Source organism: Schistocerca cancellata, chromosome 3, assembly GCF_023864275.1.
Source record: "Schistocerca cancellata isolate TAMUIC-IGC-003103 chromosome 3, iqSchCanc2.1, whole genome shotgun sequence".
In the NCBI taxonomy this organism is placed as follows: Eukaryota; Metazoa; Arthropoda; class Insecta; order Orthoptera; family Acrididae; genus Schistocerca; species Schistocerca cancellata.
Window position 1 is genome coordinate 673,014,282 of NC_064628.1, and position 25,845 is coordinate 673,040,126.

At 42.2% G+C, this 25,845-nt stretch overlaps 1 protein-coding gene and 2 non-coding genes across 3 annotated transcripts in view; 1 reads left to right on the forward strand and 2 right to left on the reverse strand.

The window, feature by feature from the left end:
- Positions 1-25,845, reverse strand: part of LOC126175644 (phosphoinositide 3-kinase regulatory subunit 4) — a 189,732-nt gene that overhangs the window by 149,125 nt on the left and 14,762 nt on the right. The window contains exons 3-5 of the mRNA XM_049922534.1: positions 16,909-17,058; positions 7,103-7,275; positions 1,618-1,722 (exon numbers count right to left, since the gene is read on the reverse strand). Of these exons, the coding sequence (XP_049778491.1) occupies positions 1,618-1,722; positions 7,103-7,275; positions 16,909-17,058 (428 nt within the window). The remainder of the gene's footprint in view (positions 1-1,617; positions 1,723-7,102; positions 7,276-16,908; positions 17,059-25,845) is intronic.
- Positions 10,909-10,983, reverse strand: Trnas-cga (transfer RNA serine (anticodon CGA)). The gene has a single exon. It is a non-coding gene; the product is annotated as a tRNA-Ser (tRNA).
- Positions 11,421-11,495, forward strand: Trnas-cga (transfer RNA serine (anticodon CGA)). The gene has a single exon. It is a non-coding gene; the product is annotated as a tRNA-Ser (tRNA).

Here is a 25,845-nt window from a genome sequence, read left to right on the forward strand (position 1 = left end):
CAAAATGAAGACAGAAATAACAATAACCATTTTCAAGATGCTTAAAGCTATAATGACTGAGATACGTTAATTTGAGTTATTGATGAATTGGATTTGGACAATAGGATAAGAGCAATCATTCAGTAGCCCTTGTTGAAAACAAATACATCAGACAAATTCAGAGGAGAGATTTCTGGCACTAATGAAATTAGGACAGGGGTGAGACAAGGAGACAATTCTCAAATTTGCATTTACACTGTGTTGTAAAGGAGTTACTTGTGAGTGGTGTAAATATCTGAGGAGAGAATGGAGATCAGGTGATAACCACAAGAATTAGATGATTATTCACTGTTAAGCTTTTCACTGATGAGCAGTTCATTTGGATCATCTTGATGCAGCTGTGCAACAAATTGAGAAACTGCAAACAGAAGCAGAAAGGGTCATCTTTGGATCTCACATCAATCACCATACAGAAAACTGAGGATAAATCATGAAAAATTTACGCAGATAGTGAGGTTTAAATACATATGCAAGTGGATGCAACTCAACATGTTTAAAAATTAATTAATAAAAAAAATGGAAACCATATTTCACCTTACCAACAATACGTCTATCAAAGCCAAGTTCTATACATCGCAGTATGACTAATCAACGAGTAATATAATGTAACTGGACAGATAAAAAATCTACTCAGCAAGTGGCAGCAGGAGACCACACACATAAAAAAGGTTTTACTTATGCAAGCTTTCACAGCCAGTTGCTCCTTCTTCCAGAAGAAGGGTTGGAGAGGAAGGAAGAAAGGTGAAAGAAAAGAACAAAAGAGGTTTAGAAAAAGGGATAAATTTCAGAAAAGTCCATCAGAACCCCAGGTCAGGGAACACTTACAATCCTCTCTACCCCCTTCTCTTTTCCTAAACCTCTCCAGTTCCTTACCCATCACCCCTCTTCCTTCCCCTTCAACACTTCTGCTAGAAGCTTGCACAAGTAAAAGCTGCTGCTAATTGATGAGTAGATTTTTTTATGTATCCAATTACATTATATACACAATAACTACAAGCAAAAGAAAGGAAGATTTCAAGAAAAATCTTATCATCCCCATTCCCATTGCCAAATGTCAAACAAGAAGTTATTTACTCAAATTTTAATAATGTTTTCAATTGCCAACAGTTACACAAATTTTAATAATGTTTTCAATTGCCACAGTTACATTGGAATCAGTTTGTACTGCCATATCTTTACTCCATAGTTATTAGAATTATTACCATAATTTGTCAGTCCCTTCTCAGACCACATATTACTTTCATCTTGAGTTGGATCTGCCCTACCTTCCTGAATTACATCGTAATTTCTAGTAACTGGATACCTCCTCTTCCTCCTCCTCCTCTTCCTCCTCCTCCTCCTCCTTCTCACATCCCCAATATCCCCCCCCCCCCAAATCCCCCCCCATGCCTGCTAATCCTTCCTAATACAAGAGAAGTATGCATTTCATACAATACATGTTGAGAATCAGTTTTGTCCCTTACACTTTATCATGAAATCTTGTGCTCGTGTATAACAAAACACAAATATTGCTCAAAGAGAAATAAATCATAGCCTAAGATATTCGTCACTAACACAAATGCCAGTAATTCAACTCACCCAGCGGAAAATATGTCCATAGCTGGTGTGAGATCTCCTCTTCTTGATGTCTCTTCTGGTAGTAGCAGCTGGCTTGATATGTCTGAATTTAAGGTCTTGATAAACCTAGGGAATCAAAAATGACCAGAACTAAAATACAAGTTAAACACATTAGCACAAAATTTGAACATGAGCTATGAAAATCCATTCATCAAGATATGAAACTGTTTTATACAAATATTTTATGCCAAACAACATCACTTTTACACATCATTCTAGCATACCTACTTTCTTTTCACATGTATAAACTTTTTCCTGGTGATAATTGTCTTTTAAGTTGCCAAGGGAGCTGTCAGTGTCAAGAACCACAACTGGCAGTGGAGACCACTTGTCCTAAATTGATTTAAAGCATTTTCTGAAAACAGTGGCATAAAATCCTTTCTGTTGGGCATTGAACATCCTTCAGATTATCAAAAAAGATCATAGCTCATCTGCAGAGAATGCAAGTTGCTGGAGCTTTATTATGTGAAACAGACAACCTGTAATTTTCATCTCGATTCACATGTCTTAGTCAATATCTAAAATAATCAGACCAATAGTTTTTGAACTTAAAAACTCTACTTAATCATATGCAACCCCCCCCCCCTCTTTTTCTGCTACTGGAAAGTACTAGGTGTAGAATAAATATAACTACTCACCACATAGTTGAGGAGTTGAGCAGTAGCACAGCCACTGGATGGTCAACTCTGTCTGTCAATTGGAACAGCAATCAAACCACAACTTAAAAAAGCTACACAGTATACTTTCTTCCTACTCCTGCCTCTGAATATCCTAAGAGATAAGCTACCCCCAAAGCAACCTCCTGGTATTATTAACCTCTCCACTAACAAACTGAGCCTCACAGAAGTTTCAGCCCTTCCTAAATAATCTCATCTTCAGCACTGCATCTAGTTTCAATAATTATGGATTGGTCATGGTGTCTATTCTCCTTCACCTATACATTACAGCAAAACACTAACTTACTACCTACTGCTATGACCAAATAGTCCGAAATCAAGCATATAATTATGCCTTTCCTAGTTCCCACTTCTGCCCCATTGTGACCCCACACCCTGCCTCACCAGTTACCTTCCAGGAATTCCTCACCTCCAATCTTGTCTCACCTACCTTTCCTGGGTAACTTCCCAATAATGCAAGCATCTAAAAAAAAAAAGGCAAGAGCAGCTACCTGTGATTTTAAAGAAGACTATGAATAGATCATCCTCCCTACAAATGAATTCTCCACTACTGTGGTGATGAATTGTTGTGATTACCTGCCAAGATGGTCTCCATCATTTGTCTGACTCTTACACCTATAAACGTAACCAGAATGATCCAGTCCCATCCCAGCCCATTACTACCTCCAATCCCAACTAAAATCACAATGCCAACAGCAGAAACTTTTGCCCAAACCCACCTCCTTCCTCTCCTCGACAAAACCCACCTCCTACAGATTTTCTTAAATATACAAACCTACTCACCCTCAATGCCCTCTCATAGCCAACTGCTGTGCTCCTACAGAAAGATTCTCTCCTTCAGTTGATGAACGTCTCCAACCCATTTTCAATTGGCTAATTTCCTTTACCAGGAAAGTGGCTGCAACTCGTTACTCCCTGCTTGTCACTGGTGGTGCTATCTCCCTTACATTAATACACTCCATGCCCACAACCTTGTTGCCATTGAACACTATCTTTCCCTGATGACCCACCGTCTCATTCCTTATATACATGACCAAATATATTCTTATTGCCCTCTTCTTTCTATATTCTAATCTCTTATCCTCACCTCCCTGACCCTACATCATCCAGTTCATCATTAACTGCAAACAGCTTCCCCTTCCAGCACCTGGTTGAGCTCATTGGTGCCTAACTCCTACCCCACTTTCTTATTGCCTCGCCCACCCACAGGCCAAACTGTACCTCCCTTCACCCATCTAACCCCACCACAGTCCCACATAATGAAGATGCATATGTGTGTTTAATTAGTTTCTTACCTCTGTGAAAGCATACTGTCCAAATATTTAGCTACAAGTTCAGTCTCGTTTATGTGGCTTCCTGTCACACAAAGCCTCAACTACACTATGTGATCAAAAGTATCCAGACATCTGGCTAAAAATGACTTATAAGTTTGTGGCGCCCTCCATTGGTAATGCTGGAATTCAATTGGTGTTGGCCTTGATGACAGCTTCCACTTTCGCAGGCATACATTCAATCAGGTGCTGGAAATTCTTGGGGAATGGCAGCCCATTCTTCACGGAGTGCTGCACTGAGGAGTGGTATCTATGTTGGTCAGTGTGGCCTGGCACGAAGCTGGTGTTCCAAAACATCCCAAAGGTGTTCTATAGGGTTCAGATCAGGCCTCTGTGCAGGCCAGTCCATTACAGGGATGTTATTGTCATGTAACCACTCTGCTACAGGCTGTGCTTTATGAATAGGTGCTTGATCGTGTTGAAAGATGCAATCGCTATCCCAAAATTGCTCTTCAACAGTGGAAAGCAAGAAGGTGCTTAAAACATCAATGTAGGCCAGCGCTGTGATAGCGCCCACAAATCAACAAGATGTGCAAGCCCCCTCCATGAACAACACGACCACACCATAACACCACTGCCTCCAAATTTTACTGTTGGCACTACACACACTGGTAGGTGATGTTCACCAGGCATTCACCATACCAACACCCTGCCATCGGACAGCCACATTGTGTACCATGATTCATCACTCCACATAATATTTTTTCACTGTTCAGTTGTCCAATGTTTATGCTCCTTACACCAAGTGAGGTGTCGTTTGGCATTAACCGGTATGATGTGTGGTTTATGAGCAGCTGCTCTACCATGAAATCCAAGTTTCCTCACCTCCTGCCTAACTGTCATAGAACTTGCAGTGGATCCTTATGCAGTTTGGGATTCCTGTGTGATGGCCTGGATAGATGTCTGCCTGTTACACATTATGGCGCTCTTCAACTGTTGGCAGTCTGTCAGTCAACAGACACGGTCAGCCTGCACGCTTTTGTGCTGTACGTGTCCACTTCACTATCACATCAGAAACAGTGGACCTAGGGATGTTTAGAAGTGTGGAAAACCTGCATACAGATGTATGACATAAGTGACACCCAGTCACCTGAGCACATTCAAAGTCCGTGAGTTCTGCGGAGCGTCTCATTCAACTCTCTCACGATGTCTAATGACTACTGAGGTCTCTGATATTTAGTACCTAGCTGTAGGTGGCAGCACAATGTACCTAACATGAAAAACATATGTTTTTGGGGGTGTTCAGATACTTTTGATCACACTGTGTATGTGTTGAGTGGACATGCCTATTCTATTAATTTTTTACTGATTTCTCACTCTTCTGTCCTACATCTTTCTTCCTTCTCTCTTGTTTCTATTTCCATTCCATCTCTCCCACTTTTATGGTCAAAGTGTCCATAATTTAATGCATAAATCATCTTGTTTGTATGTATTTATGCTTTTATCACATGGCTGCCTTTTTTCTGCCCAACTCCTCTATTTCTGTGTAGAAAACTGCCATTGCCTTCAACCACCCCCTCAAGGCTTTTCTCCCATACTGCAATCCCCTTGCTCTGCTTCCACTTCCTTCCACCCCCCATTCCCTGCTCCCCCCCCCCCTCTCTCTCTCTCTCTCTCTCTCTCTCTCTCTCTCTCTCTCTCTCTCTCTCTCTCTGTGTGTGTGTGTGTGTGTGTGTGTGTGTGTGTGTGTGTGTGTGTATTTATTTATATTTAAGATGATGAGACTTACCAAACAAAAGCGCTGGCAGGTCGATAGAGACACAAACAAACACAAACATACACACAAAATTCTAGCTTTCGCAACCAACGGTTGCCTCGTCAGGAAAGAGGGAAGGAGAGGGAAAGACAAAAGGATTTGGGTTTTAAGGGAGAGGGTAAGGAGTCATTCCAATCCCGGGAGCGGAAAGACTTACCTTAGGGGGAAAAAAGGACGGGTATACACTCGCACACACACACATATCCATCCGCATATACACAGACACAAGCAGACATTTGTAAAGGCAAAGAGTTTGGGCAGAGATGTCAGTCGGGGCGGAAATACAGAGGCAAAGATGATGTTGAAAGACAGGTGAGGTATGAGCGGCGGCAAATTGAAATTAGAAATTAGCAGAGATTGAGGCCTGGTGGATAGCGTGAAGAGAGGATATGCTGAAGGGCAAGTTCCCATCTCCGGAGTTCTGACTGGTTGGTGTTGGTGGGAAGTATCCAGATAATCCTGACGGTGTAACACTGTGCCAAGATGTGCTGGCCGTGCACCAAGGCATGTTTAGCCACAGGGTGATCTTCATTACCAACAAACACTGTCTGCCTGTGTCCATTCATGTGAATGGACAGTTTGTTGCTGATCATTCCCACATAGAACGCTTCACAGTGTAGGCAGGTCAGTTGGTAAATCACGTGGGTGCTTTCACACGTGGCTCTGCCTTTGATCGTGTACATCTTCCGGGTTACAGGACTGGAATAGGTGGTGGTGGGAGGGTGCATGGGACAGGCTTTACACCGGGGGTGGTTGCAGGGGTAGGAGCCAGAGGGTAGGGAAGGTGGTTTGGGGATTTCATAGGGATGAACTAAGAGGTTACGAAGGTTAGGTGGACGGCGGAAAGACACTCTTGGTGGAGTGGGGAGGATTTCATGAAGGATGGATCTCATTTCAGGGCAGGATTTGAGGAAGTCGTATCCCTGCTGGAGAGCCACATTCAGAATCTGATCCAGTCCCGGAAAGTATCCTGTCACAAGCGGGGCACTTTTGGGGTTCTTCTGTGGAAGGTTCCGGGTTTGAGGACATGAGGAAGTGGCTCTGGTTATTTGCTTCTGTACCAGGTCGGGAGGGTAGTTACGGGATGCAAAAGCTGTTTTCAGGTTGTTGGTGTAATGGTTCAAGGATTCCACGTGGAATGTTTCCCTCTATTATATTCATATCATTAAGAAGGTTCCGGGTTTGAGGAGATGAGGAAGTGGCTCTGGTTATTTGCTTCTGTACCAGGTCGGGAGGGTAGTTACGGGATGCAAAAGCTGTTTTCAGGTTGTTGGTGTAATGGTTCAAGGATTCCACGTGGAATGTTTCCCTCTATTATATTCATATCATTAATTTGAACCCAACAATCACATTGTGTATTTATTTATTTATTTATTTAACTTTTGGGCTGCGAAGGAATAAGAAACTGACAGAAGAAGGACAAAATCTATCTATGGGATGTAAACTAAATCACAAATGAAACAAAATGTATCATTCTTCACTGGTGATTGTAATAAGTGTTCTCAAGTTGCAAAATATTGAAGAAATGTGCTTTACTTGGAACAAGCACTGAAGTATAAATAACCTGAATACATAGAACTGTACATTCACACTCTCCAATGATAACAGCATTTTCATCAACAAAACAGCTCACTTAATATCAGTATTCAAAAAATGAGCATTGAGTGATTTCTTAGACATACCTTTCTGGGGCTATGTAACATGTTCTTCTTCTTGAAGTATCAAAAAAGTAAGAAAAGTCAGCCGGATTATCCTCTGGAAGATATGTTGGTTTGAAAGATGCAAAGTCAACAAGGAGTACCCAGTTCCATGAGGTTATCATTATGTTCTCTAATTTTATGTCTCCATGGCAGACCTGGAATTGAAATTAGCAACAAAAATAGTATTAAACTGCAACACACATAATAGAACTCTCACACTCTACAACAGATGGAACTGAGTAACATGCTGCAATGCTCAAAACTTTGATCACTGATTCTCTCTACAAGACCAGACTGGTTCTTTCCCTCACATGTAGCCAACGGAGGCAGTAACCCCGTTTAATGACCTCAAAGTCAATGAAACAATCTCAAAACTCAAGATATGTCATTTGCTACTAAATTCCAGCATCAAGACCAGTTGCCCATTTGATTTTCACATATTTTATTGAAATGCTCATACGAGCAATATTTATTAAATATTGGAGCTTTTTGGATAAAATGGAAATGTCGTGTGGCTAGGGCCTCCCGTCGGGTAGATCATTCGCCTGGTGCAGGTCTTTCAATTTGACGCCACATCGGCGACCTGCGCGTCGATGGGGATGAAATGATGATGATTAGGACAACACAACACCCAGTCCCTGAGCGGAGAAAATTTCCGACCCAGCCGGGAATCAAACCCGGGCCCTTAGGATTGACAGTCTGTCACGCTGACCACTCAGCTACCGGGGCGGACGGCTGGAGAAAGAACAAACACAGAGTGACAAAGACAGAAAAATACTGAACCTATAGACATAGCAAATGCTTTCTTGTGTGGTAACAGCACATGCTCAAAGGCTAAATGTAGTAATCAAGCTTCCAGACAGCAGAGCAACAAATGAATCACATTCTCTCTCAAGGCTGCAAATACCTCTCACCATGCCCTTAAATGAGGAATGTCCTCCCAACTAACCCTGTTCTTACTTATGTAATTTCTTGTTTGTCCCTACAACATTTATGTTCCCAAATATCTGTCCTGCAGGTAATATTCCCATGGAAAACTTGTCCCATAAATATGCCTGTTACCACTTACTCCATCCCAAGCCCAGATGTCTCTCACCCTGTCAGAGATGGAACCATCTCTCAAAGCAACCACTTCATCTACCAAATTTTCTGCAATTCTATATGAGTGCAACCAAGAGCAAAGTATCCAGCATGTAGGTGACAGCCACCAAATTGAGGTCAAGGGCCAACTATAGCTTCTAGTTGCAGAGTATATTGCTGAAGATAATGATGTTGACTACTTCATCAAGATAAGATATAATTAAGTTATTTATTTATTATTTATCTTTGCCAATATAAATAAATTATATCTTTGCACATTTCCTGCCTTATGTAAACAAACCAAATGTCAAAACTGTCAATACATAAAGCACAGTTGCATTTTGTAAACCGATATAAATGGAGAAACAGATTGTGAAGATGCTGCCAATTTAGAAATTTGGTAAATTTAAAAGTAAACTATTTTTCTGCTAATTTACCATCATACCATTGTGTTTTCATTTTGTACTTGTAACATAGTGTTCTTCTCCAAACATAAGCTGAAGCCAGTTGTGAAAAGAATGAAAGATTAAATAAATCACAACTTAAGAAAAAAAAATTCTGAATTCATTCAGTAAATATTCAGCTGTGATATCCACCATGAAGAAAAAGATATAAGTAAATTGGTCATGACTTTTTCAAAGGAACCACTCCAGCATTTGTGTTAAACAAATTAGGGAAAGAATAAAACACCTTAAGCTGGATGAATGGTTGAGGGTTTCGACTTTGATTCTCCCAAATGTGAGTCAAGAGTCTTCATTAATGAGCCACCTCACATGGTATGCTCAGCTGGATAAGGATAGGGAAGCACAATGACTTTGGCCTTATTGAAAGAAACATTCTAGCAATCACCATAACTGAAAGCGTGTAATGCCTAAGTTCAAATACATTTAATCCCTGTCCAAGTAAAAGCAAATTCAGAATCTGAATCACTGCACATCATTTGATACAAACACTCCAAAGTGTAACAACATCTACATTGAAGTGATTGCTCTGCTATTCACAATAAAGTGCCTGGCAGAGGATTCAATGAACCACCTTCAAGCTGTCTCTCTATCGTTCCACTCTCGAAAGGCACGAGGGAGAAATGAGCACTTCAATTTTTCTGTGCGAACCCTGATTTCTCTTATTTTATCGTGATGATCATTACTCCCTATGTAGGTGGGTACCAACAGAACGTTTTCGCAATCGGAGGAGAAAACTGGTCATTGAAGTTTCATGAGAAGATCCCGTCGCAATGAAAAACGCCTTTGTTTTAATGATTGCCACTCCAATTCACATATCACGTCTGTGACACTATCTCCCTTATTTCACAATAATACAAAATGAGCTGCCATCCTTGGACTTTTTCAATGTCATCTGTCAGTCCCACCTGATACGGATCCCACACCGCACAGCAATACTCCAGAATACGGCCGACAAGTGTGGTGTAAGCAGTCTCTTTAGTAGACCTGTTGCACCTTCTAAGGGTTCTGCCAATGAATCACAGTCTTTGGTTTGCTCTACCCACAATATTATCTATGTGATTGTTCCAATTTAGGTTAATTGTAATTGTAATCCCTAAGTATTTTGCTGAATTTACAGCTTTCAGATTTATGTGACTTATCGCGTAATTGAAATTTAGCTGATTTCTTTTAGTACTCATGTGAAGAACTTCACACTTTTCTTTATTCAGGGTCAATTGCCACTTTTCGCACCATACAGATATCTTATCTAAATCATTTTGCAAGTTGTTCTGATCATCTGATGACTTTGCAAGATGGCAAATGACAGCATCATCTGCAAACAATCTAATAGGGCTACTCAGATTGTCTTCCATGTTGTTAATATAGATCAGGAACAATAGAGGGCCTACGACACTTCCCTGGGGAATGCCGAATATTACTTCTGTTTTACTCGATGACTTTCCGTCTATTACTACGAACTGTGACCTTTCTGACAGGAAATCACGAATACAGTCACACAACTGAGGCGGGACTCTGTAGGCATGCACTTTGGTTAGAAGGCGCTTGTGATGAAAGGTGTCGAAAGCCTTCTGGAAATCTAAGAATATGGAATCAATTTGACATCCCTTGTTAATATCACTTATTACTTCATGAATCTAAAGAGCTAGTTGTGTTTCACAAGAACGACATTTTCTGAAAGCGTGCTGACTATGTGTCAATAAATCGTTTTCTTCTAGGTACTTCATAACGTTCGAATACAATATATGTTCCAAAACCCTACTGCAAATCGACATTAGTGATATAGGCCTGTAATTCAGCGGATTACTCCTACTTCCCTTTGTGGGTATTGGTGTGACTTGAGCAATTTTTCAGTCTTTAGGTACAGATCTTTCTGTGAGCGAGTTGTTGTATATAATTGCTAAATATGGAGGTATTTTATCAGCATACTCTGAGAGGAACCCGATTGGTATACAATCTGGACCGGAGGCCTTGCCTTTATTAAGTGATTTAAGCTGCTTTGTTACACCATAGATATCTACTTCTATATTTCTCATCTTGGCAGTTGTTCTTGATTGGAATTCAGGAATATTTGCTTCGTCTTCTTTGGTGAAGGAGTTTCGGAAAACCGTGTTTAATAACTGCTTTAGTGGCACTGTCATCAGTGACTTCACCATTGTTATCGCGCAGTGAGGGTATTCAGAATGAGATTTTCACTCTGCAGCGGAGTGTGCGCTGATATGAAACTTCCTGGCAGATTAAAACTGTGTGCCCGACCGAGACTCGAACTCGGGACCTTTGCCTTTCGCGGGCAAGCGCTCTACCAACTGAGCTACCGAAGCACGACTCACGTCCGGTACTCACAGCTTTACTTCTGCCAGTACCTCGTCTCCTACCTTCCAAACTTTACAGAAGCTCTCCTGCGAACCTTGCAAAACTAGCACTCCTGAAAGAAAGGATATTGCGGAGACATGGCTTAGCCACAGCCTGGGGGATGTTTACAGAATGAGATTTTCACTCTGCAGCGGAGTGTGCGCTGATATGAAACTTCCTGGCAGTTTTAATCTGCCAGGAAGTTTCATATCAGCGCACACTCCGCTGCAGAGTGAAAATCTCATTCTGGAAACATCCCCCAGGCTGTGGCTAAGCCATGTCTCCGCAATATCCTTTCTTTCAGGAGTGCTAGTTCTGCAAGGTTCGCAGGAGAGCTTCTGTAAAGTTTGGAAGGTAGGAGACGAGGTACTGGCAGAAGTAAAGCTGTGAGTACCGGACGTGAGTCGTGCTTCGGTAGCTCAGTTGGTAGAGCGCTTGCCCGCGAAAGGCAAAGGTCCCGAGTTCGAGTCTCGGTCGGGCACACAGTTTTAATCTGCCAGGAAGTTTCAGTGAGGGTATTGATTGCGTCTTGCCACTGGAGTGCTTTATGTATGACCAGAATCTCTTTGGGTTTTCTGCCAGATTTCGAGACAGAATTTCATTGTGGAAATTATTAAAAGCATCTCGCATTGCGGTACACGCTATATTTCGAAATTCTGCAAAACTTTGCTAATCTTGGGAATTTTGTGTTTTTTTAAATTTGGCATGCTGTTTTCGTTGTTTCTGCAACAATGATCTGACGCATTTTGTGTACCATGGGGGATCAGTACCATCACTTATTAATTTATGTGGTATATATCTCTCAAATGCTGTTGATACTATCTCTTTGAAAACATTCCACAACTTTTCTACACTTACATGATCAGATCGGAAGGAGTGAAGACTGTCTCTTAGAAAGGCATTAAGAGCATTTTTATCAGCTTTTTTAAATAGATATACTTTTCATTTCTTTTTGATGGTTGTATGCATTACACTATTCAGCCAAGCAGCAAGTGCCTTGTGGTCGCTAATCCATGTATTTGCCACAATACTCACTATTTGTCCAGGATTATTTGTTGCTAAAAGGTCAAGTGCACTTTCGAAACCATTTACGCTTCGAGTGGGCTCATGAACTAATGGTTAAAAATAATTTTCTGAGAAAGCATTCAGTACAAGTTCAGCTGACATTTTATGCCTGCCGCTGGCTTTACACTATAATTTTTCCAGCATATCGAGGGTAGACTGAAGTCACCACCGACTATAATTGTATGAGCAGGGTATTTACTTGAAATAAGACTCAAGTTTTCTTTGAACTGTTCGGCAACTATATCTTCTGAGTCAGGGGGTCGGTAAAACGATCAAATTAATAGTTTAGTCCGATTGTCAGGTACAACATTTACCCATACTACTTCACACGAACTATCTACTTCAGTTTCGCTTCAAGGTACGCTACCTCTGACAGCAATAAATACTCCACCACCAATTGTGTTTAATCTATCCTTTCTGAAGACTGTAAGATAGTTTGAAAAAATTTTGGCTGAAATTATTTTTGGCTTTCGCCAGCTCTCTGTACCTATAACATTTGAGATTCAGTGCTTTTTATTAGGTCTTGGAGCTCTGGTTCTTTCCCAACACAGCTATGACACTTTTCTGGCAGATTAAAACTGTGTGCTCGACCGAGCCTCGAACTCAGGACCTTTGCATTTCGCGGGCAAGTGCTCTACCATCTGAGCTACCGAAGCACGACTCATGACCGGCCCTCACAGCTTTACTTCTGCCAGTATCTCGTCTCCTACCTTCCAAACTTTTCAGAAGTTCTTCTGCGAACCTTGCAGAACTAGCACTCCAGAAAGAAAGGATACTGCGGAGACATGGCTTAGCCACAGCCTGGGGGATGTTTCCAGAATGAGATTTTCACTCTGCAGCGGAGTGTGCACTGATATGAAACTTTCCTGGCAGATTAAAACTCTGTGCCCGACCGAGACTCGAACTTGGGACCTTTGCCTTTCGTGGGCAAGTGCTCTACCATCTGAGCTACCGAAGCACGACTCACGCCCAGCCCTCACAGCTTTACTTCTGCCAGTATCTCGTCTCCTACCTTCCAAACTTTACAGAAGTAAGTTTGAGTCTCGGTCGGGCACACAGTTTTAATCTGCCAGGAAAGTTTCATATCAGCGCACACTCCGCTGCAGAGTGAAAATCTCATTCTGGAAACATCCCCCAGGCTGTGGCTAGGCCATGTCTCCGCAGTATCCTTTCTTTCAGGAGTGCAAGTTCTGCAAGGTTCGTAGAAGAACTTCTGTAAAGTTTGGAAGGTAGGAGACGAGATACTGGCAGAAGTAAAGCTGTGAGGGCCGGGCGTGAGTCGTTCTTCGGTAGCTCAGATGGTGGAGCACTTGCCCGCGAAAGACGAAGGTCCCGAGTTCAAGTCTCGGTCGAGCACACAGTTTTAATCTGCCAGGAAAGTTTCATATCAGTGCACACTCCGCTGCAGAGTGAAAATCTCATTCTGGAAACATCCCCCAGGCTGTGGCTAAGCCATGTCTCCACAGTATCCTTTCTTTCAGGAGTACTAGTTCTGCAAGGTTCGCAGAAGAACTTGTGTAAAGTTTGGAAGGTAGGAGACGAGATACTGGCAGAAGTAAAGTTGTGAGGGCTGGGCGTGAGTCGTGCTTCGGTAGCTCAGATGGTAGAGCACTTGCCCGCGAAAGGCAAAGGTCCCGAGTTTGAGTCTCGGTCGGGCACACAGTTTTAACCTGCCAGGAAAGTTTCATATCAGCACACACTCCGCTGCAGAGTGAAAATCTCACTCCGGACAGCTATGACAATTTACACCTACAATACAAATTGTTTCTACAACTACCTTACTATGTTTTACCTGCCCACTTTTAGACGGACACCCCTTCTGTGGTTCCCTGAAAAACTGCCCAGTCTCTTCCACATAGCCCCTGCTGCCCATGTAGCCGCCTCCTGTGTGTAGTGGCCTCCTCACCTATTAAGCGGAACCTGAAAACCTACCACTGGATGGTGCAAGTCAAGGAATCTGCAGCCTACACGGTTACAGATCTGCCTGAGCCTCTGACTCAGACCCTCCACTCAGCTCTACAGCAAAGGACCACAGTCGGTTCTATCGATGATGCTACAGATGGTGAGCTCCGTCTTAATCTCAGAAGCAAGACTGGCAGTCTTTACCATTTCCGCTAGCCACCCGAAACCAGACAGAATCTGGTCCAATCCAAAGCGACACACATCGTTGGTACTGACATGAGCCACCACCCACAGTTGTCTGCACCCTGTACTCTTCATAGCATCCGGAAGCAAGCACCCTTTCCACATGTGGAATGACTCCTCCCAGAATGCACACGGAGTGCACACTGGCTTCCTTACCCTCCTTGGCAGCCTTGTTCCTAAGGGGCCCCATTGCGTGCCTAATGTTGGAGCTCCCAACTGCCAGCAAACCCACCCTCTGTGAATGCCCAGACTTTGTGGGCTGAGAAGCTTCCTCTGGAACAGGGTGGACAGCTGCATCCGGCTCAGACACAGCATCAGCCGCCCGAAACCTGTTCATCAAACATACCGGGGAGGCCCTACGTTTGGCCCCTCGGAATGTTTTTCACTGCCTGCCACACTTTGGAATGATCTCCCACTCAACCATGGGTGAAGGGTCAATCTCAGTGCAGGCAGTACCCGACTCGGTCACAGCAGTGGACCGATTGGAGGACATGTCGGACGTGCTCAACATCCCTCGCATCCCCGCGTTTGACCCCCACAGTGACGCCCCTTGGCAGCAGCGTACAGTCGTGTGACAGAAGCCACGCAGCCTGGAGCTGTGAGCGAAGGGTCGCCAACTTGCTCGTAAAAATATATAACAAACGAACAGTGTACTCGTCTTATTAGCAGTGGGAAATCAAAGTGCTCTCTCACTGATGGTCTAACTGACACTGAGCTGTTCTAACCAAACAAACAAAAGCCTGTACGATACGAGGGTCGATAGCAACGGTGGTACTGTACACTACACTGTTATTGAAATACAAGGTTGTGCCTAGTAAGCACTCGAACACCCAAGAAGTTACAAAAATAAACTAGTAACTACACAGATAACTGAAAATAAGTCACTCCTGTTTGTAGCTTGTAAAAATATGTAACAAGCGAACAGTGTACTCACCTTATTAGTAGCAGGAACTCGCAGTGCACTCTTGCTGACGGTCTAACAACAAGTAGTCACATTAATAAAGGGTGCCCCCACATAAAACCAGTACGCATCACGTATCAGTTAATCATCTCTAATCGAACTGCTTGTGAAATGGCAATGCTGTCTCGAAAGTTGGCTATACTGCATTTGACCAGAAAGTTTAATGCATCAGTTGTTGTGAGAAGCTCATAGTGAGTTGCTACAGCAGTGGGGCAGTTTGCACTAGAATAACGAACTGATACTGTGGAGTGTTACATAAGGACAAGCTCTATCAAGGAATATAACAAAACGTTTCAAGCGAAGTATCCTGGTAGGAATCTCACCACAACCAGCACTATTCAAGATCTGGAGGGCTGTACAATCTGTACAGAATGTGCAGAGGAATAGACAACCATGAGGTCCCCTGAAACTATAGACAGAATTCACATGGACATTCCCCACAAGTCAGTAAGGAGGTTATCACAGCAGATTGCTGTACCTCATACATTGTGTGAGTGTGGTGCAAGAGTTAAATTTGAGAACCAGGAAAAAAAGAAGTTCGTTATTGTAACTGGCTGTTAACATCAATTGCAAATGGTTACCTGGACCCCTTGCTTTACTTCATTTCAGATGAGGCCTGGTTTCATTTGTCAAGTTATGTAAACTCCCTGAATCACAGATACTGGTCACAGGGCAACCCAAATATTCTGCATGAAGAACCTCCCCATTAAGAGAAGATATGTGTTTGGTATGTGTTGCTCGGCATGCACATTATTGGCCCCACATTTTTCAATCACACCTTAAACAGTGACAGATATGATGGAACAACCATTCACACATTCAACCAAAGCATGGACCACATCACCAATGGGCTCCCTGAAGACAGACTTGTCAGTAGAGGCCTCTGGCCCCCAAGGTCCTCAGACTTTTTAAGTATGGGGCACATTAAAAAGCAAAGTGTATGCTGAAAATCCTCACAAATAGATGATCTTAAACAGAAAATTACCAGAGAAATTAACAACATTGTGCCTGCAGAATTATAGCATGTTGCTGGTTACATCATCACACAAAGTCAGCTTTGCCTGGATGCCCATGACTACTACAGGTAACTACATGGTTTTTAACATTACTATTATCAATTCTTTGTTAGTTAGTTCATTGTTACTTGACTCTCAGGTGTGAGGCATACCGGCTTTATGTGGGACACTCTGTAGTACTTCCTTTTTCAGTACCCTGGACATATGACTGAAGATCGTATGATAACAAGAACAGTTGGTACATCTGTAGTGACTATTCCCCACTCTGAAAATGCTGTTTCATTCTATTTGAGTTACCTGCAGTCAAGTACATTGTCAAGCAAAAGAAAAAGCTTCTCAGAGAAACATTTCACACTCTCCAATTGTGGCCTACAAGTGTTCCAATAAAGAATACTGCAGCTGTTATATTTGTTAGATTTTCCACAGTTACACGTAGCAGGATGCCCTAATCATTTCTTATACTATACAATCTTTTGTAGAGTTAACAGCATGGTAAATTATGTTCCACAGCTTTTAATGGTGATACAATTATGAAGATCAATAATGGTGTAGTACCTATGCACAATCATATCAGTAATGTAATCAGAACACAGGCAGTCAATATGAGAATCACATTTACATGTAATATTCATAGCATTTCAGGATAACTGTTTGGCAATGTAATCCGTATGTCATCAAATATGGCAATGCTTCACACGCAATACTTACTCCAACTTTGTGGCACTGATGAAGAGCATAAAGAAGTTGAAATGCAATCCATTTCTTCTCAATAGCTGTGAGGAAGGGTCTTGTGCTTATCCGATCATACAGACTATATTTTACATACTCTCGCATAAGGAAAGCTGCTTTATCTGTTAACTGCAACACAAACAGAACATTGGAAGGTAATGATGTGCAAAATGTCCACTTAAATTTATATTACAACATACAGCAAACATCTACACCATTTTTTAATTTAACCATATGACTAGGGCCCCCCGTCAGGCAGACCGTCCGCCGGGTGCCGGTCTTTCAATTTGACACCACTTCGGTGATCGGTGACCTGCAGTCGATGAAGATGATAGGATGATGATGAGGACAACAGAACACCCAGTCCCTGGGTGGAGAAAATTCTCCGACCCAGCCGGGAATCGAACCTGGGCCCAGTGGATTGACAATCCATCACACAGATCACTCAGCTACCGGGGGCGGACATCTACACAATAACGTATTATTTATGAAACACTGAAATGGTGTGAAGTGGCAGCCGATTATTAGTCTAATATTTTTACTGCATTTGTCTTGATCTGAACAGGGATATAAAAGCAACAGTGGCCCCAGTTCACTATTGCTCACACTGAAATAGATTTATTGTGAGGTTTCACTTCCTATGATAGTAGTAAAGTCAACCAGTACCATTAAAGAGTAGTAGGAGGTCCTTTATTAGACACAACTTCTTCCGGACTTGATGATCCATGTATTCTGTGTCTTTTCATCTCCTACAGTTTGCACTGAAAGATTAGATATGATGCACTTTCATCACCCTCACCACACAGACAAAACCTAGGGTCTCCTTTTTTTTTGTTTTTGTATGATAGTTCACTATTCTAAATGCTGCCTACTGAATCAGTTTTATAGTTCTGATTTAATCAATGCATTACTGATTGTTAGGACAAGTTATAGTCCAATAAATGAGTCATCACATCTGTCCTGAGTGACCAGTGGCCTACAGCAGGTTTATCCTGTTGCTTTCCCCTAGCCTCACAAGGGCTTTGTGGCATTCTGCAACAGCATTTGGTCTTGTTGCGGGGGCTGATAGAGATTTCAGAACTGCTTAGCTATCTGAATAAATGTAAAACTAAGATTTTTGACATGTCAGTAATACACATTATGTCTCCTGCACAGTATCATGATTTGCTCTTCCACTGCTTCCTACTTTCAATTGTTACGTTGAAAGATTTATTGACGCAGCTGGAACCTACTGTATAGTAAGCCAGCTTTTTCCCCTATCATTCCTATATTTACCACATCAGTGTTTTGGTGCGGCTTTCTGGATACCCTAAAGATATCTGGTTATTTCCAGTTTTTAGCCTGTATGCTCCTACTACTGCCTCCATTTTCAGCCACTGGTGTAACAGAGGCACACCCAGCATGGTCCCCATTCCAGTAGTAGGTGTGCGGCTAATCCTGCCAGTTATGACTAAATAGACCAATCTCTGCCCGTAGCCATGCTTTTTAGTAACCACCTTCTGTTTTACTTTGTTTCACCTTAGTGCACTGCCATAAATTATCACAGATCTTATGTGAATTTTAAAATTTTCCAGGCGAACTGAATGTTCAGATAAATTTGGGCTTGAAGCCTGTGATCACTGACTTCATTGCATGGTATTTCGACTGGGCGCCTGCCAGTTATCTTCAGGTGATCCATCCAAGACTGAGAAGACTTGCTCTATGTCGCCCTACAGAGCGCGGTGGAAGTATTTCGTGCATGTATCAAAATGCAAGTTGACAGATGGACCTCACTTTGTCACAGCAGCACTCTCGCTGGTCAAACCATAGAACTAAGTTGTCCTCTGTGTTACCAGTCATCAAGGCCACTAGCCTACTCTGTCATCTTCGATTAGAACAAATGGTGGAGGTGATAGGGTTCAATGTAGTGTCCAACTGGTTGCCACTATCATGGTTCGTCACCTTTGTCAGCCTTCACTAATTGGTAAAAAGTTCCAGGTGGACATCACTGTTTTTTTTTTAGCATACTCTATCCTAAACCTATTTTATGCTTAAACAAGAATATTTTGAACAAACTGATGGTGTCGCCATGTGCAGCCCTATGTCTCCCTTGGTGGCCAACTTTTTATGGGAGATTCCGAGGAGAGACCGCTTGAATCAGCTGCCGTTAAACAACATGTATTTTGAGGGTGTGTAGACAATACTTTCATAGTATGGCCTAAAGGAGAAGATAAATTAATGGAGTTTCACCACCATCTCAACTCCATTCATAACATCATTCAGCTTATTAGGGAAATAAAGAAAGATGATTGTCTGTGTTTCTTGGATGTCTTGATGTCTTGGTTAGATGAAAGAATGATGGCTCTCAGGGGCATTCTGTTTGTCTTATGCCCACTCATACTGACTTGTATTTGCAAGTGTCAAGTTGTCATCATCCATTGCAAACTATGGGCATGCTTAAAACACTTGTACACAGAGCTCACACAATCTCAGATCTATATAGTTTGCCTAAAGAGTTCACCCACCTAACGACAATGAAAAAAATGGATATTCCACCCAGCAAATTACCAGGAAGTGGATCAAGAGGAGAACACGCTGGCAAAATCTTTAGCTTTTGTTCCTTTTGTGAGCAACATTTCATTTAAAATGGCAAGAATCCTTGTAAATTTCAAGTGAAAGTGACCTACCAACTAAGATTGCAGACCTTGCTATTGTGGAGTTAACAAAATACCTTGTCAGTGTGGTATGGCTTACATAGGACAGACTGCACGCATGGTGAAAGAACGCTGCACTAAGAATCAATGTTGCACTCCCCTTCTGCAACCAAGCAAGTCTGCTATCACTGAACACTTTATTTCCACTGGACACTCAATGGAGTGTGATAGAACTGTGATTCTGACCACAGAAACATCTTTTTTGGACTCCATTATTAATGAATTTGTGAAAATATGTCTGGTGGAAAATCTGATGAACCACAATAATGACTACCAGTTGGACTGTGTGGAACCCCATAATCTCCACAATTTGTTGTAATCGAAGACTATAGATATGCAAATGGCTCAGGCGAGTGGTAACATAGAGGACAGCTGAGTCGCACAGTTCCACTAGTGAGGGCGCTGCCACTGGGAAGTGTGGTCTGTCTGTCAACTTGAATTTTGACACATACGTGGAATACTCGCCCTACACTATACAGGGTGGAACAAAGCAACTCTTCGTCAGTCTTTGATGGCTCACCTTATGATGACTGGCAGGTGCACAGTCGAAATATCATGCTATGAATTCAACAATGACCAGCTGCAAGACTGAAATTTGTTTGAACATCACAGGTCTTACTGCATTTGTACACACCTAGTGCATACTCTTGGGGTTTGGACTCCAGTATTTTCCATAGACCCTTCTAGTACTCATAAGAGTATCTTTCACCTTGGACCAAGTATTCCTTATGTGAGCGGTCCATGATAATTTCGCATCCAGGGTTACCCTTAGATACTTCACTGCCCTCTCTACAGGTAGAGTTTCATCAAGAAGCTTATGATTCTAGCACATTGTTGGATACACTTCCTCATAAATGTTACTACACCAATTTTCTTGGCGCTGGCCCTCAGATCCTGTTCCTTTCACCAGTTTCACACACTGTTCAATGCACATATTCTCCTAACAATAGTAGTAAATTTGCCAAGTATTACTATGACTAAGTTGTCTGGGTATCCTTAGCATAAGTAGTCTCTAGTAATTAGCTCTTTAAAGAGTCCATTCACAACTAGGTTCCACAGTAATGGGGACAAACCCCCTCTTTTTGAACACACACTGGTGATGTTGATCAATATTATTTTATTCATCATGGTGGCTTCTGCCTTTCTGAAATCAACATGGTCTTAATCTACATGCATGCAGTGGTCTCGTACTATGCCATTCTGCAGCTTTAATCACGGATTCGAAGGTCAAATAGCTAAAAGTGCCTTCGATATCCAGGAAGGTGCACAAAGTACTTTTCTGCAAATGTAGTGCTTTTTCCACCTTCCCAATAAGTTGGTGAAATGCTGTTTCACATGATTTGCTTGGTGGATGTGCACGTTTATTTAAATGCAGGGGAACCCCGGTTAACCTCTTTTTCCAAAAGTGTACATTATCCAGTTTTTCTAATTTCTTACGAAGACAGGACAACAGACCAGTCGGTCTCATACCCTCAGCCTTGGTAGGATCACTTCTCCCAGGCTTCGGAATGAAGATAACCATCTTGGCCTAGTAACTTGAACTGCTGAAACATTCCCACTATCCACTGGATTCTTTTGGAATCAACACATTGTCTGGCAGATTCCCAGCTCTCCCTTTGGTTACTTGTAAACCTGTGCCTCTCAAGGACTGAAACTTGGTCTAGGTTGACTACCAGAAGGCACTTATGGAAATGAGTCAATAATGATTACCAATTTCATTCAAATTTTGATTATCTTCAAATCTGTTAAAACAAATAAAAGATATGCAACGTTTGATCTTACACAACTAATCTGAAACACACATATTTTAAATATACAAGTGTGTACACCAGTTACTTCTGCGTACTGTGCACAGCTTCCATAGGTCTTTAATGTACATACATTACAAAGTCAGAAATTATACAGGAGTACAGGCAAGCGATTATGAGGTACCATCCTTCATACATGGTACACCAAGACGATCATGTCAGTGCTGTGCTAAAACAAAACAGTTACAAAGATAAAAGAAAATTTTAAAAATATAGTTGGTGTACAAAACCAAAACTAGAATTGGGAGAAACTTGCAGTTCACATCTCAGATACAGTTTCTTCAGTCTTGCACACTAGTGTGCTTCTTTTGCAAGTATCCCACCAGAGGGCATTATTTTTCGTGGTTCAGGAACACACATAGTGCATGGATCAACTCTGCTACTGGGTTGGTCTCGTTGTTGCCACACCAGTCCCATTGTGCAGCATAAACATTGTTTGGCATAACTGATTCAGCACATATATGGTGGTATCTGTCTATAAATTGACTTTATAAAGATTAAAAAAAGCTATGCTTCTGAAAATCTTTATGACATGATCAATTAAATTTGAAACTAAAAGGGGGAAATATCATGATCATTAATGTGGATAAAGGTAATACATTAGCAATTATAAATGAAAATGAATATGTAGAGAGAACTGAGAAGTTTTTGGCTGACAATAACATTAAACACATAAATAAAGACCCAATCAAAAAGTTTCAGACTAACTTACAAGACAAACAGGACAGAATACAATGGAAAAGCATTATGTCATAAATATTGTAGTGCTTCGAGAATTTCCACGTAACTTCTAGAACCACTCGTCCTTCTACCATCTCGAACACACAATATTTTAAATATAAGTGGGAGAGTGGAAACGTATCTACTGCACTACCTGTTTCCGTGTGCAGGTTGGAAGTTTGTTATGAGAAGACTGTAAGGGTGGGGGTCGAATAACACTGATAAGTGTTTGACACTAGCGCCACAAAAGCCATGATGAAAGAGCAAGGAGTAATTATGTAGTATTCTTTTCTGTTTTAGAGACTGATTATTGTTAAAGAAAAATGAACAACTGAATACAGACTTTTAAGTAATTCACGTCTTGGACTCTCCAGAGGCAAGGTGTGTTCATAAATTATGTGGTTGTTAAACCAATTTTATTGCAGATGTATTTTATCGAGTCTAACATGAGACGAATAGGTTGACTTGTAAAAATTCGAATATTAGTGTGAGAAATGGTGAATATGTTATTGGTGGAGGTTGAAATATACCAAGATTGAACTAAAATTATTCTTCAAGTACTAAATTATTTCAAACGTAGAAAGAGAGTCTTATAAATTCCTGTAACCAGCATTATTCTTCAGAGAAGAAGGTTTTGGAGGTCGACAGAGCCAGCAATCCAGAGAAGAAGATTGGCTGTGCAGATCAAGTAAGTCAGCTGATGTGAGAGAGGTGCGAATTTTGCAATCCAACTTCACATTGCTTTGGGTCGCCTAAAGCGTTAGTACGTGGCAACCAGTGAAAAGGACTCAAGAAAACGGGAATTTTGAGAGGAAATCAAAGCAGAAGATATGATGTGTTGCCATAGCAACCAAGTATAACTAGACAAGAAGACTGTATTGCGTATTCGGATTAAGTCCAAAAATCAAATGAAAAAATTTGTGACTGCAACAGAGTGAAAGATGTATGAAAGTAATAACATTAAAAGAACAGAAAGAAGACCTCAAAGTATTAGACTAAGAAGAGATAAGACGAGAATAATTCAACTAAGAAGATCTGGTGTGGGAAGTGTATAGCTCTCACATGCATCGCAGGGACGTAGGCGCAGAGACAACATCTGACACCACCGGCACCAGTTGCTGCTAACCGGTGCTGATTCTAAATCAGCTCACCGACGCCAGCGCGGAAACCAGCAACCAACACCAGCAGCACCAGTTACTGTTCATCAGTGCTGATTTCACACCTGCTCACCGTTGCAGCCTAAAACTCTACGCCAGGTGAGTGAAAAACAATAACTGTTCAAGTATGAAGTTGAAGAAACCGTTCATTAGACTGTATTAGTGTAGTGCATAATACTCAGTTTTTTTTTTTCTCCACGATTACTAGATCTAAAGTTGATAAAACCATGAAAAACATACAGCCAACTGAAGAGACTTCTGAACCAGCAGTGGCTATGAGAATTACTAGAGAGGGACCTGACTGGTCTGAGTTAGCGAATCTCATCACAACTCAGAGTTTACAATCAAATTCTAGATTAGATGCACAAAGTAAAGAACTAGGCTTAATGAATGCCCAAAATGCTTCTTTAAAAAAGGAACTAAGGGAAGAATGAGGCTTGATTAATGCCCAAAATGCTTCTTTAAGAAAGGAACTAAGTCTTAAATTAGACTGAGTAAATACTCAATTAAATGATAAAATACACTCCTGGAAATTGAAATAAGAACACCGTGAATTCATTGTCCCAGGAAGGGGAAACTTTATTGACACATTCCTGGGGTCAGATACATCACATGATCACACTGACAGAACCACAGGCACATAGACACAGGCAACAGAGCATGCACAATGTCGGCACTAGTACAGTGTATATCCACCTTTCGCAGCAATGCAGGCTGCTATTCTCCCATGGAGACGATCGTAGAGATGCTGGATGTAGTCTTGTGGAACGGCTTGCCATGCCATTTCCACCTGGCGCCTCAGTTGGACCAGCGTTCGTGCTGGACATGCAGACCGCGTGAGACGACGCTTCACCCAGTCCCAAACATGCTCAATGGGGGACAGATCCGGAGATCTTGCTAGTCAGGGTAGTTGACTTACACCTTCTAGAGCACGTTGGGTGGCACGGGATACATGCGGACGTGCATTGTCCTGTTGGAACAGCAAGTTCCCTTGCCGGTCTAGGAATGGTAGAACGATGGGTTCGATGACGGTTTGGATGTACCGTGCACTATTCAGTGTCCCCTCGACGATCACCAGTGGTGTACGGCCAGTGTAGGAGATCGCTCCCCACACCACGATGCCGGGTGTTGGCCCTGTGTGCCTCGGTCGTATGCAGTCCTGATTGTGGCGCTCACCTGCACGGCGCCAAACACGCATACGACCATCATTGGCACCAAGGCAGAAGCGACTCTCATCGCTGAAGACGACACGTCTCCATTCGTCCCTCCATTCACGCCTGTCGCGACACCACTGGAGGCGGGCTGCACGATGTTGGGGCGTGAGCGGAAGACGGCCTAACGGTGTGCGGGACCGTAGCCCAGCTTCATGGAGACGGTTGCGAATGGTCCTCGCCGATACCCCAGGAGCAACAGTGTCCCTAATTTGCTGGGAAGTGGCGGTGCGGTCCCCTACGGCACTGCGTAGGATCCTATGGTCTTGGCGTGCATCCGTGCGTCGCCGCGGTCCTGTCCCAGGTCGACGGGCACGTGCACCTTCCGCCGACCACTGGCGACAACATCGATGTACTGTGGAGACCTCACGCCCCGCGTGTTGAGCAATTCGGCGGTACGTCCACCCGGCCTCCCGCATGCCCACTATACGCCCTCGCTCAAAGTCCGTCAACTGCACATACGGTTCACGTCCACGCTGTCGCGGCATGCTACAGACTGCGATGGAGCTCCGTATGCCACGGCAAACTGGCTGACACTGACGGCGGCGGTGCACAAATGCTGCGCAGCTAGCGCCATTCGACGGCCAACACCGCGGTTCCTGGTGTGTCCGCTGTGCCGTGCGTGTGATCATTGCTTGTACAGCCCTCTCGCAGTGTCCGGAGCAAGTATGGTGGGTCTGACACACCGGTGTCAATGTGTTCTTTTTTCCATTTCCAGGAGTGTAGATGACCAGGGTGCTTCTTTGAGAAATGAAATAAGTGCAACTTTAAGTGAAAAACTCTGTGCACAGAGTGTTAATTTAAGTAAAGAATTCGATAAAGTGAATACTGAATTAAATAATAAATTGTATGTTCAGAATAAAACTTTAGGATTGTTAAGTGCTAAGGTAGATTCACAAATTACAGACTTTAGTAATTTAGGTGAAGGTATGGGAAATTTGAAGACTGAATTTGACGCTTTAACTACTAAAGTAGAAAATCTTAAAATAGATTTGAAAGATGAATTAACTAGATCTTTAAGCAGCCATGTAAATCAACTGTTCACAGACTTTAATCAGAGACAGAATGATCGATTCCAGAATTTGATATTGAAGATAAATGTAAAAGTGTAGAAACTGAACTGAGTGAAAAATTAGGATTATTTCAAATTGTATGTAATGTTACATTTCATACTGCAAAGCAGAGGTTGCATACCCTAAAAGAAAATGTTGAAAAGCAGGATAAGTTAATACCAATAGTCCAATCGCAAATTGCAGGCGTTAACACTCGAGTAGATAAAGTGGAAAGAAACTTTAGAGAGAAACTAGCAACCTCAGACATAATAAAT